The sequence below is a fragment of the Vicugna pacos genome, chromosome 3, assembly GCF_048564905.1.
Source record: "Vicugna pacos chromosome 3, VicPac4, whole genome shotgun sequence".
NCBI classification, from domain to species: Eukaryota; Metazoa; Chordata; class Mammalia; order Artiodactyla; family Camelidae; genus Vicugna; species Vicugna pacos.
This window is the reverse complement of record NC_132989.1, coordinates 119,915,612-119,930,415: the sequence shown is the minus strand read 5'-3', so window position 1 is coordinate 119,930,415 and position 14,804 is coordinate 119,915,612. Positions and strand designations below refer to the sequence as shown.

At 58.6% G+C, this 14,804-nt stretch overlaps 1 protein-coding gene across 2 annotated transcripts in view; it reads right to left on the bottom strand.

Annotated features, from left to right (window-relative positions):
- Positions 1-11,866: 11,866 nt before the first annotated feature.
- LPCAT1 (lysophosphatidylcholine acyltransferase 1) overlaps positions 11,867-14,804 on the bottom strand; it is a 43,031-nt gene continuing 40,093 nt past the window's right edge. For both annotated transcript variants that reach the window (XM_072958892.1, XM_072958893.1), the window contains exon 14: positions 11,867-13,888. In XM_072958892.1, the coding sequence (XP_072814993.1) occupies positions 13,704-13,888 (185 nt within the window). In that variant the 3' untranslated portion in view covers positions 11,867-13,703. The remainder of the gene's footprint in view (positions 13,889-14,804) is intronic.

Sequence of the window (14,804 nt, the reverse complement as noted above, 5' to 3'; positions counted from 1 at the left end):
GGGCGACCTGGACTCGGGAACGCGGTGCGCTGTTGCTCTTGGTCTTCAGCTGGCATGAAAATGAACACACACAGGAATGCAATGGTTTAGCAGCCAGGACGGCGATGCACCGGTGGCCTGATGGAGAGTAAAGCTTTCACAGCTGCTGCTTCGGAGCAGAACAAACACATTCCAGGCCCCTGAGAGGATGCAACCAGGGATGGGGCTGCTAGGACTGGGCCAGCCCACCTGGCAGGGCTGGGAGATGGGCTGTGGAAGCTCGGGACAGACACCTGCTCTGCGCCCTCCTCCCCCGGCGCCCTCCCCATTCCTATCAAAGTGCAAGGCTGCGTAATCTCGAATTTGGTTTTAATCATAACACAAGATGTTACCTCCACCCTCCCCCACAGTGCCAGGGAACAATGTTACAATCCTCGAAGAGTGTTCAACAGTGAGACGCCACAACTGTACGTATGTGTTCTTTATAGTTGGCGATGAAAGTGGAGAGCAAATTTTTAAAACTAATGTCAGCCACAGGAACTCAATGATTAAAAGTAACAATGACAATGCTTTCCTTCAAGGGACGGCTGCACCAGCCCTGTCTGCCTGTGGCCCCACCTGGACGCACCTGGTGAGAGCTTCCTGCCAGGCTGCACCTGAACATTTATAGGACTAGCTCCTGAACTAGCATCTTTACCAGGGAAACTGGCTCTGAGCTATGTTCATGAAACTCTGGGGACTTCAATCCAGGAGAACAGAAGAAATTACACAGTCACAGCCAAGAGCAGGGGGGCCCTCGAGGCCAAGGGCAGCTGCAAATATACTTCTTCTGGCATTTTGTTTCAGCTGTACACACTTGTGCACGCGTGCATATGTGTGTGTGTGCGCACGCACGCGCGCACACACATACACACACACACAGGAGCAGAAGGGAGCAGGATGGCAGCAGTAATGGGGTAATTTCCCTCTTCATCCAAGTTTGAACAAAACTCAGAGCACAAGCCATCTTCTGCGCGGCTTCTCCATGACAAACCCGGCAGCACTTTCCTAGGGTGAGTGAAGAGGCCCAGGAGGGGCTTCACCAGAGGAGAGGGTGGGACTGGCTGGCTGTGGGGTCTGCTTGGGGAGGGATGGACTTGAACTGGTGGCAGATCACAGCCTTTTTGCTCTGACAGCGGCCCTCGAAGGGCATCGAGGACCACCTGCCGGGAAACCCCAGGCTGGGCATTTGGGGTGAACCCACACACTCCCGAAGCCGCCACCTCAGAGGCCAGGCTTGGGCACAGGAAGCAGAACGTGGTTCTGAGGAAGCGTGGATCTGCACCCAGAACAGAAACGGAGCTCCGGTCCTTCCCTGCAGGCAGCCTGGACGCCCCGCAACCCCGTGCCCCACCTCATCTCAAAATCAAAGACCAAACCCCGCGAGAGGCAGCAGCTGCCTGGGAAAACCACCCGCGCTCGGTCAGGGGCCGCCGGCCCGGGTCCGCCTCGCCCTGCGCTGCGTCTGGCTCAAGGGCGGAATCAGCCACAGCTGCCGCCCCCGAGTCCACGGCACGGAGGCCTGGGACAGCCGCCCCCTGCCCGAACCGCTCCCCGCCTGGGGCAGGGCCGGGCGAGGGCCCGCGAGGGGCGCACACCAGCCCCCACCCCCTCTTGTGTACACGCCGCGCGGCCACAGATCGCCTTAAGGTCGCCAATGGCACTGTTGCGGGGCGCTGTGCACAACTGTTGGCCACTTTTGGAGACGCCGCCGCCTGCGGGATGTGGCACTCCCGACGGCGCCCGCCCCTGCCAGGCGCCCCTCGGCCGCAGCCTTCGGGATCCGAGTGGGGAGCGGCGCCCTCGAAGGCTGTGCGGGGGACGCCTGCGAAGGGAGCGGCCCGGCCTCACCTGCGTGCCCGGCCTTGGCTCCGCCTGGGATCCCACCGCCGATCGTCCACCAAAGCTCCTTCTCCGGTCCCTCGCAGCTCCGGGCTCTTATCTTGTCGCCGGGCCGCCCCGCCCGCCAACGGGGGCGCCCACCCGCCCTGGCTCCGCCTGCGGGCCGCCCGGGTGGGCGGGGGACGAGCTCGGCCCCGCCCCTGCACCCCGCCCCCGGGACCTGGACCGCAGGGTCGAGGCGGCGGCGCCAGTCCGCTGCCAGCGGCGCGCTCTGCCCGAGGCCCTGCGCCTCCCGGAGCCCGGGGCGCGTGGCAGCGGGGACACCTAGGGTCCCAGGCCTCGGAGGACCCAGACGGGAGGTTTTCCGTCTCCCTCCCACCTCGCCTGCATCCCCCCAGGGCTGCCTTTGGGGGCTGCCTCGGCCCACCCACCGCTCCGCCCAGCGAGGCCCGGCAGGAGCCGCGGGCTGCGGGAGGGAGCTGGGCGGCGGGCGCGCGGGATCCCGCCGAGCGGAGCCGGTCTTGCCGATCCCTCCCCCGTGCTCCCACCCCCCACCATGCTGTCCCCAGACGTTTTCTCCACTGTGGCCGCCCCTCCCGACGGCTGGCGCCCTGGGGACGTCTCCGGACCTGCGATCTTACTCTCTTACTTGGAGTTGGAGGGGGAGCCTAGCGGCCAGGATGCCAGTCCGGCGCCTGGTGTCCTGTCGCGTTTCTAGCTGATGACACGACCCCTGCCCCTGCCCGGATGGACGGGCTCAGACCCAGCCCAGTCTGGCCGTCTCTTCTCCTGCTGTGCACCCAGGTATCTGGGCCTCGAGGTACCAGATTGTCGCTTGGATCTGGGCTGCGGAGACGTGGGTCCTTCTGTGGCCACGTGAGCAGGGCCTGGTCTCCCTTCAGCGCGGGGCAAGGAGCAGAGGGTCCCCGTGCATTGCCACATCGAGCGCTAATGGATTGGAACCAAGGGTCAGGAGTCACACTGGCACTGGAGAACGATTTCTGTGGACTGGCCTGGTGAGCCCGGCGTCAGCACTGGCTCTGGGAGGAGACTGACTGGAGTCTTTGCAGAGACGCCCCTGGCAGGACTGGGCCCTCACCACACAGCGGAGTGGCGTCCCCCGGCCACCAAGCCGGCCCAGGACCCTCAGGTGCAGACCAGCATCAAGGTAGGTAGGTGGCTGCCCTGGCTCTGCACGTCGACGGGGGCCTGGCGACCAAGCCTGGGGCAGTCACCTCCCCACCCCGACCCCCAAGTATGCTTTGATTTTCTCGCTGTGTATTTGCTGCGAGGCGGGCCCACATGTGTCCCCACTCTCCACCCTGCTCAGCAGTGTCACAGATGCAGTGTCCCTCTGCCAGGGGTCCACAGAGCACCTTGGCTTCTCGTGCCCCCGCCTCCCACCACCTGGGCCTTATCCTGAGGCCACACCTCGCTGCCTCTCCCATAGCCTCCTGACTGGGGGTGGCTGGCATCCGGGGGAGCTGGCAGGGACTGCTCTTCCAGGCCGCGGGCTGAGTAAGGACCCTGCAGGGGAGCCCACGACCCAGTGCCTCGGTCCCTCTGGCCGCTGTAACACATACCACGGACTGGGCAGCTTAGGATAACGGAAATGTATGTGGCAGTGCTGGAGGCTGGAGGCCAAGTCCTCACGTGGCAGAAGGGACGTTCAAGTGCTCTGGGGCGCCTGTTACGAGAGTATCGGCCCCGTTCCTGGGGACCCAGTCCTCGTGACCTCCCAGGGCCCACCTTCCAGCACCGCTGCACGAGGGTTAGGATTTCAGTAGGCATTTTGGGGACGCATACTCAGAGAAGGGACAGGGGTTTCAGAAGATGGTGGCGAGCCACCTTGCACCTGCGCTGCCCCAGGGGCTGTCACAGCAGGATGACTCTCCCCACATTGCTCCTCAGTGTGGGTTTCAAGGAAAAAGAGCAGCCCTGCGTTTGAGAGGCAGGAACGCAGGGCAGGAGGGGCGAGCTCTGCCATACGTGTTGAAAGCACACACACTGGACAGAGACACCTGGGGAGGAGCTGAGTCCTGGGGAGCAGCCGAGGCCCCTGCCCAATGTGCAGGAAAGAGGGAGCAGGGGTGGGGGGAGCACGGCAGGGCAGCCTCCCCGTCCAGGCGCAGCGTGGACCCAGTGGAGGATGTTGGCCTGGGCTCAGGTGAGACAAGTGCAGCCTGGGCCCTCCAGCCCTGCCAACCCCCACCTCTAACCACGACTCAGAAGAGCCCTGGGGGTGTTTGTGACCAGGGAGCTGTGCCGGCAGCCTGGCCACAGGAGAGAGATTGTGAGCCGCCTGCTCCATCGGAATCCTGTGGTTAAGAGCTGGTTAAACCACAGCCTTCGAGCTCTTGGAACTTTGCCCCAGACTTGTCCTCAGCATGGCTGCCGTGGGCTGGGAGCCCTGGATGGGTGAAGGCAGAACTCAGGGCATCATCCTGCTCACCCTCAGGGCAGTTGCTCACCGTCTGGGGGGGGACCGGCTGCAGCTGCAGAGCTGGGGGAGGGCCGGCGGGGCAGGTGGCGGGAGAGTCCCGGGAGAGTCCCCTCAATTCCAACCAAAGTTCTAACTGGCTTTTTTGAAGTTGGTTCTAAAATGTGTATGGACCTAGTGGAGCCAAAACAATGCTGGAAAGGAACAAGACTGGAGGACAAAGGAAATGTCTTGTAATCCCAACATCCCAGCAAAACATCTTATCTTCTGTCGTTATCTTGCCATTTGTGTCCTTGCTTCACTAACAGCTTTGTTGGGGTGTGACTGGCGTGCAACACACTGCACGTGTGTCAGGTGTGCTATTTGGTAAGTCGTCTGTGTGGCCCCGGAACACGCTGAGGGCACCTCTCGCACTGTCCTCTCGCCCCTGCATAGTTCGCCTTTGCCCACCCCGACCCATAACCGCTCAACTGCCCACTGTCAATTCACTCATTCTTTCTAGAACTTTATGTAAATGGAACTGTTTGGGGATCTATTCTCTTCCACTCAGCCTATTTGAGATGAATGTATGTTGTTACACAAATCAGTGTGTTCCTTTTCAGTGCTGAGTAGTACTCCATCACACAGATAGAGCGCAGTCTATTTATCCATCCACCTGCCGATGGGTGTCGGGCTCTTACAAGTAAAACTGCCGTGAATATTTGCACACGAGTCTTTGCAAGGTGTGCGTTCATTTCTCCTGAGTGGAGACTTACTTGGGCAACGGCTGGGTCATTTAGTGGATGTATGTTTACCTGTTATTAAAAGCTGTCAAATTGTTCTGCCAAGTGGTTGCACTTTTGACATCTCCACAAACAGGCTGTGAGCTTCCATTGCTCCATGTCCTCCTCAGCACTTAGCATGGCCAGTCTTTTTAGTTTCAGTCATTCTAATAGGCACGTGGTACTGCCCCATTTTCCCAGTGACCAGCGTGTCTTGGCTGCTCTTCACGTGCGTGGTGCCATCAGGGTAACTTCTTGACAAGTGTATGTTCAAATCTTTTGCGCATTCAAGTTGTTTGTTGTATTATTACTGAGTTTTGAGTGTTCTTTGCCTGTTTTAGATGTACGCCCTTTCCATGTCTGATGGCTGCTTTGCAAACATTTCCCCCCAATCTTATATTGTCTTTTCATTCTCTTGAGTCTTTTGAAGAACAGAGTTGCTCATTTTGATGAAGTCCAACTTACTGATTTGTTCTCCTTTATGAATCCTGCTTAAATTGAGACACTTTTACTTAACCCGACGTCACAAACATTTTCTCCTGAGTTTTCCTCTGAGAGTTTTAAAAATTTAGGCTGTACAGTTACTTATATGATTCATTTTAAATTAACCTGGTGTAAGGCAGAGATCAAAGTCCTTCTGTTCACATGTGAATGTCCAGTTGTTCCAGCATCATTTGTTGAAGAGACACCCTTTCTCCTTGGAAGAGACACCCTTTCTCCTTGGAGCGGCCTTGGCACCTTTGTTGAAAAATCATGACCATATGCTGAGGGTTTGTTTCTGAGGCCTCTGCTTCGCTGATCTATTCATTTACGATCATCAGTGCCATTGGCTGGCGTTTTGGTGCCAATACCATGCTTTCTGCAGATGAATTGTGTCCAGCATGCCCTCACCCCTAATGTAACTGTGTCTGGAGGTAAGGTCTGCAGGAGGTCGTTAAGGGTGAATGAGGTCATCAGGGTGGGGCCCTATTCTAACAGGACTGTGGTCTTCCACAAAGAGGAGCCCCTCTCCTCTCTGTCTCTGTCTCTGTCTCTCCCTTTCTCTGCTGCGTAAGGACACAGCCAGACCGCGTCGGTCTGCGAGCGGGGAGAGAGCGCACGCCGGAAACCAGACTGGCCAGTATCTCGATCTGACGCAGCCCCAGGGCTAAGCGGAGCTCCGTCTCTGCCGTTTGAGCCCCCAGCCGGTGGTGGCTTCTGCCACGGCGGCCTGAGCTGGCTAGTGCTCCGCCGTCGTGGTTACTGTGGTTTTTTTAACACCTCGTCAGGTCAGGGGATGTCAGTCAAACAGCTTTGTTCTTTCAAAGTTGTTCAGGTTATTCTAGGGCCTTTGCATTTTTATACAAATTTTAAAATTAACTTTCCGATTTCCATGCAGAAAAGCCTGCTGGGGTTTCTCCAGGTGGAGGTGCTCACTGACTCGTGACCGTCACTCTTTTCTTCCTTCTTATCCCTTTTCAGTTTAGACCTTCAGTGCCACTAGTCCCCCGCAAGCGCTGCTGCAGCTGAATTCCATACAGCTGATACATTGTTTTTGTTTTCAGTCAGTTAAAAATTTTTAAATTTCGCTTTTGCTTTCTTCTTTGACCCACTAGTATTTATACATGTTAATTAGTTTCCAGATATTTGAGGGCTTTATGAGTGTTTTTCTTTATTTTATTATTCTCTGAATGTATTTCTTACGTTGGTGTCTAAGTGGTTTGCCCCTTCTTAGAGACCACACTTCTATCGCTTGAGTCCTTGTAAGCTTATTGAGACTCACTTTATTGTTCAGAATACGGTCACACTTGGGAAGGTTTTCTCGTGCTTTTGAGGAGACTGTGTGCGCCGTTATGCTGCGTGAACGCTGTGTAACCCTCGCGGAGGGCAAGTTAGTTCGCGTTGTTTCCCTGCAAAGCCCCCGCCCCCTTGCCCGCTCGGTCGCGGTCGCGGGGAGAGGCGCCGACAGCGCTGTGCGTGGGAGGGCGGGCGGCCTCGTAGGGCCTGTGGTCCCGCCGTCTTTGCTTCATTCACGTGGGGGCTCGCTGATGTGTCTTAGGGCTGTGTCTCCTGGGACCTGAGTTCTTGTCGTGAAATGACCTTGCTCGGGCCTGCTAACCGGCTCTGAGGGACGCTCACCCCTCCTTCTTCTGATGGCGTGGCTGCCGCCCTTCTCCGTTGGCCAGCTGGCGTCCACCTGACGCCTGCTCCGTGTAGGCCTCGTGTGCTCGGGTCTCGCTTTTGTGTCCGGCCTGATGATTTCCGCGGATCACGGAGGCCGTCCGACCGTGTGCGGCGAGTGCGGTGCTGGCGCAGCTGGGTGGGACGCACCGTCTGCTGCACTGCGTCCTCTCCCCTGCACCGCCGCCGCTGCTGCCCTTCAGCCTGAGGGTTTTCTTCTTGAGTGCCACGTTCTCCCCACTTTGTTGGACCCTTAGCTACATCTGTCGTGTCATTTTGGTGCCTCCTTCAAGTGGCATCACACTGCTGCACACGTCCTTAGGACACACGAGGGGCACTCTGTTTACCGCTCCTGGCGCCTCGCCATTGCTGTCCAGGTGTCATGAGCCCCAGAACACACCACCCGCTTTGCTTTGGACAGTCAGTCATTGCTGAAAGAGACCTGAGTAGTGCAGGAAGCCGTGTTGACAGCCGCCCTTGTGACCGTCATGTCTGCGCCCCCTCGCCCCCCGTGTGGATCCGGATTTCAAAGTGGAGTCACTGCCCCCCTGCCTGAAGGACTCGCTTTCACACTGTGCGGCGAGGCCTGCTGGCCAGTGGTGTATTCCTTCAGCTTTTGTGTCTGGAAACATCTGTATTCCTCTGCCTTGAAAGGTATTTTTGCTGAGTGAGGAATCCAGGCTGGCCGTGCTCTTTTCCTCTGCAGACTCGGCAGACACTGACTTCTGGCTTCCGTTGTCTGTGAAGAGAAATCCGCTGTGTCTCCCTGTTCTTCTGCGTGAAGTGTGTCCTTTTCCTCTGGTTTCTGACTTTCTCTTTGTTTTAAGCAGTGGATTTCGATGCACCTGATGTAGTTTCCTCCACGGCTCTTGTGCTTGGAATTCACTGAGCTCCTCGGATCCACGGGTTTACAGTTCGTGCCGCATCTGGGGAAGTGTTCCTCCGCATACTTCTCTGTTCGCCCTTTCCCTGTGGGAGCCGCAGCAGCGCGTGCGTCGGGGGGCGGGAGGCCCCGCAGCTCGCTGGGGCTCAGCTCGGCTGCTTGTCCCTCTTCTCTGTGCTGCTCTGAATAGTCTCCACTGCTGTGTCCTCACATGCGCTTGCTGGCTCCTCTGTGGCGTCGAATCCGCCCTCCAGCCCAACCCGGGCAGCTTGCATTGCAAACATCATGGTTGTCACCGACAGAATCTGCATGTGTGCTATTTAAAAGACACCTTTCAGTCTCAGCCAAGCACCGTCGCTCTCGCTCCTAGCGGGCGTTTGAACGAGGGGCCCAGGTATGCTGCACCGGGACTGTCAGTGCCATGGCCAGACTCGCTTCTGGGTGTGGCTGTGGGGCCTACGGGTCTTCCTTCCCGCTCGTCTTGCCTCCGGTGGCCTCTGGCTGGGTCTGAGGGGTTGTAAGCTTTCCTCTCTGGGTGCTGGACGGCTGTGTTCCCCTGAGTGTTCTGGAACCTTGGGCCGTAGGGAAGTTGCTCCCAGAGGGTTGGCTGTCCCTTCAGGTCTTGCCTCTAAGCTCTGTCTGGCGGGACCGGGGTTGGGTTTGGGTTTGTGGAGGGGTTACTTTTTCTTCACGACTCAGGCAGACCCCTCTGCGTTTCCATCTGTGACCTCTTCTGGGACGAAGGGCGAATCCAGTCTCCGTTTTGCCATCTTGACTGGAAGCAAAATTGCGGACTAGTTCACTCTAAGTTTAAAAGAATTACCCAGAGCCGGAGCGGCCCTTGGCAACCACGGGGCAGAGGCTGGCCGCGCTGCAGCCCTGGCGCTGCTCTGCCCCCGGGCGGACACCTGCCAGCTCCTGTGCGGCTGGCGGGCTGGGAGCCCGGTCCTGCCCCTGGAATGTGGGGAGCTTCCTCTCAATGAGGGAGCGTACTTGGTGTGATTTAAACATTTTAAGATGTCTTGAAATTTACTCTCTAGCCAAGCATAGGGTCTATTTGATCAGCTGCTTTATGTGCATGTTTAATGGCCATTCAGTCAATGTGGTAAACGGCGTTGGTCACATTTTCCGTATAATTGTGTTTCTTTCCCTGGTGGTTCTACTGCTCACGGAGAGAAGTGTGTTAAAATCTCCAGCTCTGCTGATTTGTTTATTTCTCCTTTTCATTCCGCCCCTGTTTGCTAAATGTATTTTAAGCTGTCGCGAGGGACGCGCGCATTTAGCTGGACTGAACCTTCTATCGCTCAGTGTTTGTCTACACCGTGATTCTCCTCGTCTTAAAGGTCACTTCGTGTGGTTGAATCTTGCTACACCAGCCTTTTTGTGGTTACGTCTGCATATTATATTTCCCTTTTTTTAAACTTTCAGGGTGTGTTTAGACGGCGTGCAGCCAGGTTGGTGGCTGTGGCTCAGTCTGGCCTCGCAGCTGTCGTCTAGGAGCTTCAGTCTGTGTTCCGTGCGGTTACTGATAGAGCTGGATTCAAGCCTTCCCTTTGCTGTGCTCTGTGTTTATTGTCTGTCCTTTCTCCCCCTCCCCTTACTTTCCTGATCAGTTTGAGTGAAATTATCATTTTAAAAATCCCATTTTATTTCTGCTATTGGCTTTTTAGTCACACCGCTACGTTTTCACTGTGTTTTCCCTGGGAGACTTAACACGTTTTCACCTGTGCACCACCTGCCTTCAAATCACACTAACCCCCCTGCACAGCCTGCTCTCCACGTGTACTCCTCTTAGCCTGGCCCCACGATGCGCTCTTTCCCTGCCTGCCTTTTCCCTTTTTTTAAATTGCAGTCTAGCTGACTTACTCTCTGGCTGCTTTCACTGCCACCAACTTCCAGAATCTTTTGTGACCTGCTTTGCTGTTTCGGTTACGACTGTCCTGCTGGGCTAACTGAGCTGCTCGGGTATCTGTGCTGATAGATTTGAGGGAGCTCTGGCCAATATTCTGTCCAGTATTTTTTCTGTCCTAATCTCGCCTCCGCTGGGACTCCAGTCGCCGTGGCAGGACGCTTGGTGTTTTTTCGGTCAGGTCCCCTGTTGGTCTGTGCTTTGCTGGGGCGGCGCGTTGCCCCACACAGGCTCGTGGCATTTTCTCCGAGTCTGTGTCTCGGGTGGCCCTGTCCCAAGTGTGCACGTGATGGGTGGGGCCTGCCTCTCCCCCCAGAGAGCCCAGTGTGACAACGTGGCTCTGGAAGGAGGGACTGGGGTGAGTCCCAGATCCTACACCGGAGCCGAGTGACCAGGAACAGCCCAGGCCGGGGGGGCCATGGCTGGACCCCCCTTGTCAGATGCCGGCCCAGGACTTGGCTCCCGATGCGGCCCCCTCCCTGGGTGGCAGCACGCCTGGCTGGGCCCTCCTGCCAGGAGGGGAAACGCTTGTCCTCATTTTAACACGCTATTCCAGGTCCAGACCTGCCGTCTCTGCCTCTGAGCCTCCGCCAGCAGCACTTGCAGGCGCAGCGAGCGGCTGGCTCCCGTTGCCGCCTCATGTTACGTCACGAAGGGGTGAACTTGACAGCACAGGGAAGCCTGACGCTCTGACCAGGCCCCCACCCCCAGAAGCAGCTGGCCCGATGACGTCGAAGCTTCAGTGAGGGGGTCCGTCCTAACAGGGTGATCTCCACCACACTTTGAGAGTGCTTCCCAGCGGAACACAGGGCTGTGACCCCCAGGGCTGGAGGGTGGCTTGTGTGACTGTGTCTGCGAGCATTCCTGGCCTCCCTGCATGGCCCTCGTCTGCAGGACACAGGGTCCCGCATGAACCCTGAGGGGCTGGTGCGCTTCGCTTTTGTGCAGAAGCTCCAGCACCCTCTCCATCCCTGTGTGTGTGCCTGGCGGGGCCCCAGGACAGGGCTGTGCTGTCGGACCGGGGGCCGCCTGAGAAGAGGCGGGTGAGGAGGAACTGTTTGCTGACCCAAATCTTGGGGCACAGAGCAGCCACCGCCCCGGCCCCACCACTGACGCCCGGAGGCTGCTCTCCAGTCCTCCGACGGGGAGTTGGGAATGACCAGACCCTGGCTTCGCTTTAGCCTCTTCCTTCACTTAACAACAGGAGAACGATTCAACCAATACACAGGCAATGCCTGTTTACTATGTCAGGAAGAGCAAGTGCCTGTGAGCACGAAGGAAGAGGTAAACAGCTCGGCTCGGGTCACACGCTCCGCTCCGGCCCGGCGGGGTCCGCGCGCACGCGCGCCCTTGACCGGCTTCCCAGAGCTGTCGCAGGAACAGCGCCCCGAGTGCCACTCGATCCCGAAGCCGTGGCCGCGTACGCAGCTCGCCTCTCTTATCCGGTTTTGGGGATTAACATGTCAGCTCTTCCTCTTATGTCTATTTCTACACCCTTCGCTGATTTAAGAGGCGGGCCAAGTGCGAGACTGACGTTTCTCTCTGCTCCACAAAGCGCGTGTTTAAGGCGTGTGTGTGACACGGAGAAACTGCAGAAGCCAACGCTCCAGGTCAGCAAACAGCCGTACAAGGTTGAGTTCTGTAACACGCTGGCCACCATCCACGTGGTACGGAAACATCCAGACCTTCCCTTTGGGATCCAGAAAGCCTTCTCTGCAGAATTCCGAGTGCTGTGTTTTCCCAACATGCTGGAAGAGCAGCAAGAGAAATCTCAGCCGGGCTGGCGCGCCTGCCGCGGCCCAAGTCAGGTCTGCTGTTTTTCTAATTAAAAAACCACACGTAACAAACACAGCCGCAAGCACATAAACTAGGTTTTATTCGTTCCACTGAAAACCTGAAGTTGCCTGTGGGTGCCCGTCCCACCCGCCCTCGGACCCCGGCGGGACCCCCGCAGGCGGGTGGCCGCCCCCTCCTCACCCTCCGCGGATTCGACTCCCAGACTAAGTACACCCCCGCTCTGGCTGCCCGCAACTCAGTTCTGTGAAGGAGAATCAGGAGGAACAAACATCCATTCACGGTCTGTCTGTCAGAGACTTTTCCCTGAAAGCGCGCAGCGGCGCCTCATTCGAAAGCCCTTCATGCGCAGACGGGGGCCGAGGCCTCCCTCAGAACATCTCAGCTTGTTCACCTCCCTCATGCCACGTGCGGGGTTCTCTTCCAAAGCGAACCTTTACGCGCTCCACGACCACCAGGTCAGTCCTGTTCGCCACCAGGGCTGCGCTGGGGGTTCTGTGTCCGGCGGGCCCGACGCCCTGAACGATGCCAGGTGGCCCCACCCGGGGCGGGAGGGGCCTCGGCATGAACGGAAGCGGAGGCGCCTCCCTCTTGCCAAGCCTCTGTGCCTCAGGAAGTTAGCAGACGTCTTCCCTGCGCTCCTGGCCCTGGCAGCCACTTTCCACAGAGAGGCCCCCAAGAAAAAATCCAATTTTCTCAGAAATTAAAATAAATTTCCCCACGAAGCCCAGAGGTTCTGCCTGAGGGGACAAAGGTGAGTGTGTGGTTGTGACTGTGCCTTGATGGCAGGTCTCTGACTGCGTCCCAAGGAAGGGAATCAAGGCGCCTTCGTAAGAGGGCAGGGAGCTTCCTCCCAAGCCCAAGGTGCTGCTGCCCCAGCGTCCCGCCCCCCGGCCGCCCACCGCCCGTCCCCACTGCGCCCACACCTTCCCCCACCAACGGCTCATGGTCTCAGAGCCACAGGGGGTGGGGGGGGCACACTCAGCCATGGCCGGGCCTCCCGGAGCGTCACGGGCCCCCAGGGCTCCTGACCTGGGGACTCCCTTCCCGCTTCCACCTTCTGCCTGACTTATCTCACCAGCACCCGGCGCTCTGATTAGAGTTGACGCTACGGCGGAGTGGATTCTGCCATATTGCAACAGAAACCCCAAGTAGTAATAAAAACAGCGGCATCTGAAAAGGATCAAGGAGGCAGGAGAGCGGTTGGGGCCGGGCGCCCACGGCGCCCCAGCAGAAGCAGCGGCCTGGCCAGGGGAGGCCGGGGAGGCGCGCTCAGAGCCCCACGCAGCCTCAGGTTCTATCAAAAAAGGGCATATAAATAAATATCCTCTGACCCTCAAAGGAAAACGAAGTAGAAAAACAATGTTCTCTTTATAAAAAAAAGCTGAATGTTTCCTGGAGTATCTAAATGAAGTTTATAAAATCCTCATGAGCTCCTGCAAATATAGAAATGTTTAAAAATCAGACGGCGGCTCTGCCCTGCCTCCTCGGCGGTCGGGACTCGCTGCTGGGATCAGACGCAGGGGACACGTCCCGTTTCTCAAGTGCGCATGCACGCACGGGGCCCAGCTGCCGAGAGTGGACCGGGGCCGGGGGCGGGGGGCGGCAGGTGGGAGAGGTGGATGGAAACTGAAACCCAGGATGCTGGAGGGTGGGGGGGGGCACAAAGTGACACCGGGGGCCCGGCCTCGAGCACCTGCCGGAGGGAGAGCCCGGACACGCCCCCAGGAGCCCCCGTGTGCAGACCAGGCCACTCCCTCCAGTGCTCCGCACAGGGCCGCGCGCTGGCCCCGCCAGGTCCTCGGGCCTGAGGGTGGGGACAGCACGTGTGGGAGGGCGAAACCGGACGCTGTTGCCGCAGCAGCCGGGCGGCGGCGGTGGGGAGAACCTTCTGTCCTAGTCCAGTTTCTTACACAAAGGCTCGGGCCCGATGCCCGCGTTTTCGGGGCTGAAGTCAGTGCAGAAGCCGTTGGCGGTCAGGGCTGGGGGCGTCTGTGCGCCGCTCTGGAAGCGCGTCTGGTCGGGGTACAGGTATTCCTCTGCAAAGTCGGGGTACGTTTCCGCAAACCTCTCGAAGTCGGCTGGAAAGACAAAGGCACCTTGGTTATGGCCCACGGGGCGAAGGCCTGGAGTCTGGGGTCTTCCCGGGTGTCTCCCCACCCCCAGGGGCGGCAGGCCGTCTCTGCGGGTGTCGGAGGCCCGCACGCCACTTCGGTTTTCCTCTGTCGCACAGCAGCCGCTGTGAGAACCAGGGCACCTGCCGGGCCTTTTGGCTCTTCCCGCTTCGGGGAAACTGAAGGTTCGGGTCGGGTGCTTTCTGGGTGCTGGGCGTGGAAGGGGCCTCCGCCCAAGCGCTGGTTTAGACGCGAGGAGAGGCATCCTCGGGTGGCCTGACTGCTCACCAGGCAGGCGCGTGGGTGGACGCGGCTGTGCTCTGGGGAGGCCAGGTGCATGGAGGGCCACCCTGCTGTCATGCAGCCTTTGCCCCCGTGTGTCTCCTGGTGGCCACGGGCCTGGTGTCAGGGTGAGAGCACCCCCCAAGGGCTTGGTGATGCTCAGAGGCCCAGGCGCAGGGCACAGTGGGCTCCAGGTGGCTGTAGGAGATGCGCCTGTGTTCCCTTGGGAAGCGGGACCAGTGTCCCCCGGGAATGGCTGCCGTTGGTCAGGGCTCACTGTGAGCGGCCGTACCTGGCTCCCTGGGAGGCCTGCCCCCCCATGATGCTGACACACACACATACACACACCCCCCTAAACCAACACTCGTGCCTGACATTTGGATGCAATTTAAAAGCACATCCAAACACGATGCGAACAGTGACCTTTCCTGAGCAAACGTCTCTTATTTCAGGGAGATTACGCGTTCATCTTCAGATGTGCACGCTGGCTGGCGTGCTGGGTGGGGCCGCCTTCTGGGGGTGCTGCTGCCCACCCCTCCCTGCCTCAGCCCCAGACAGGTCTCAGCCCTGGTCCCCAAGGACCCCGGCCGCCCTGCTTTCT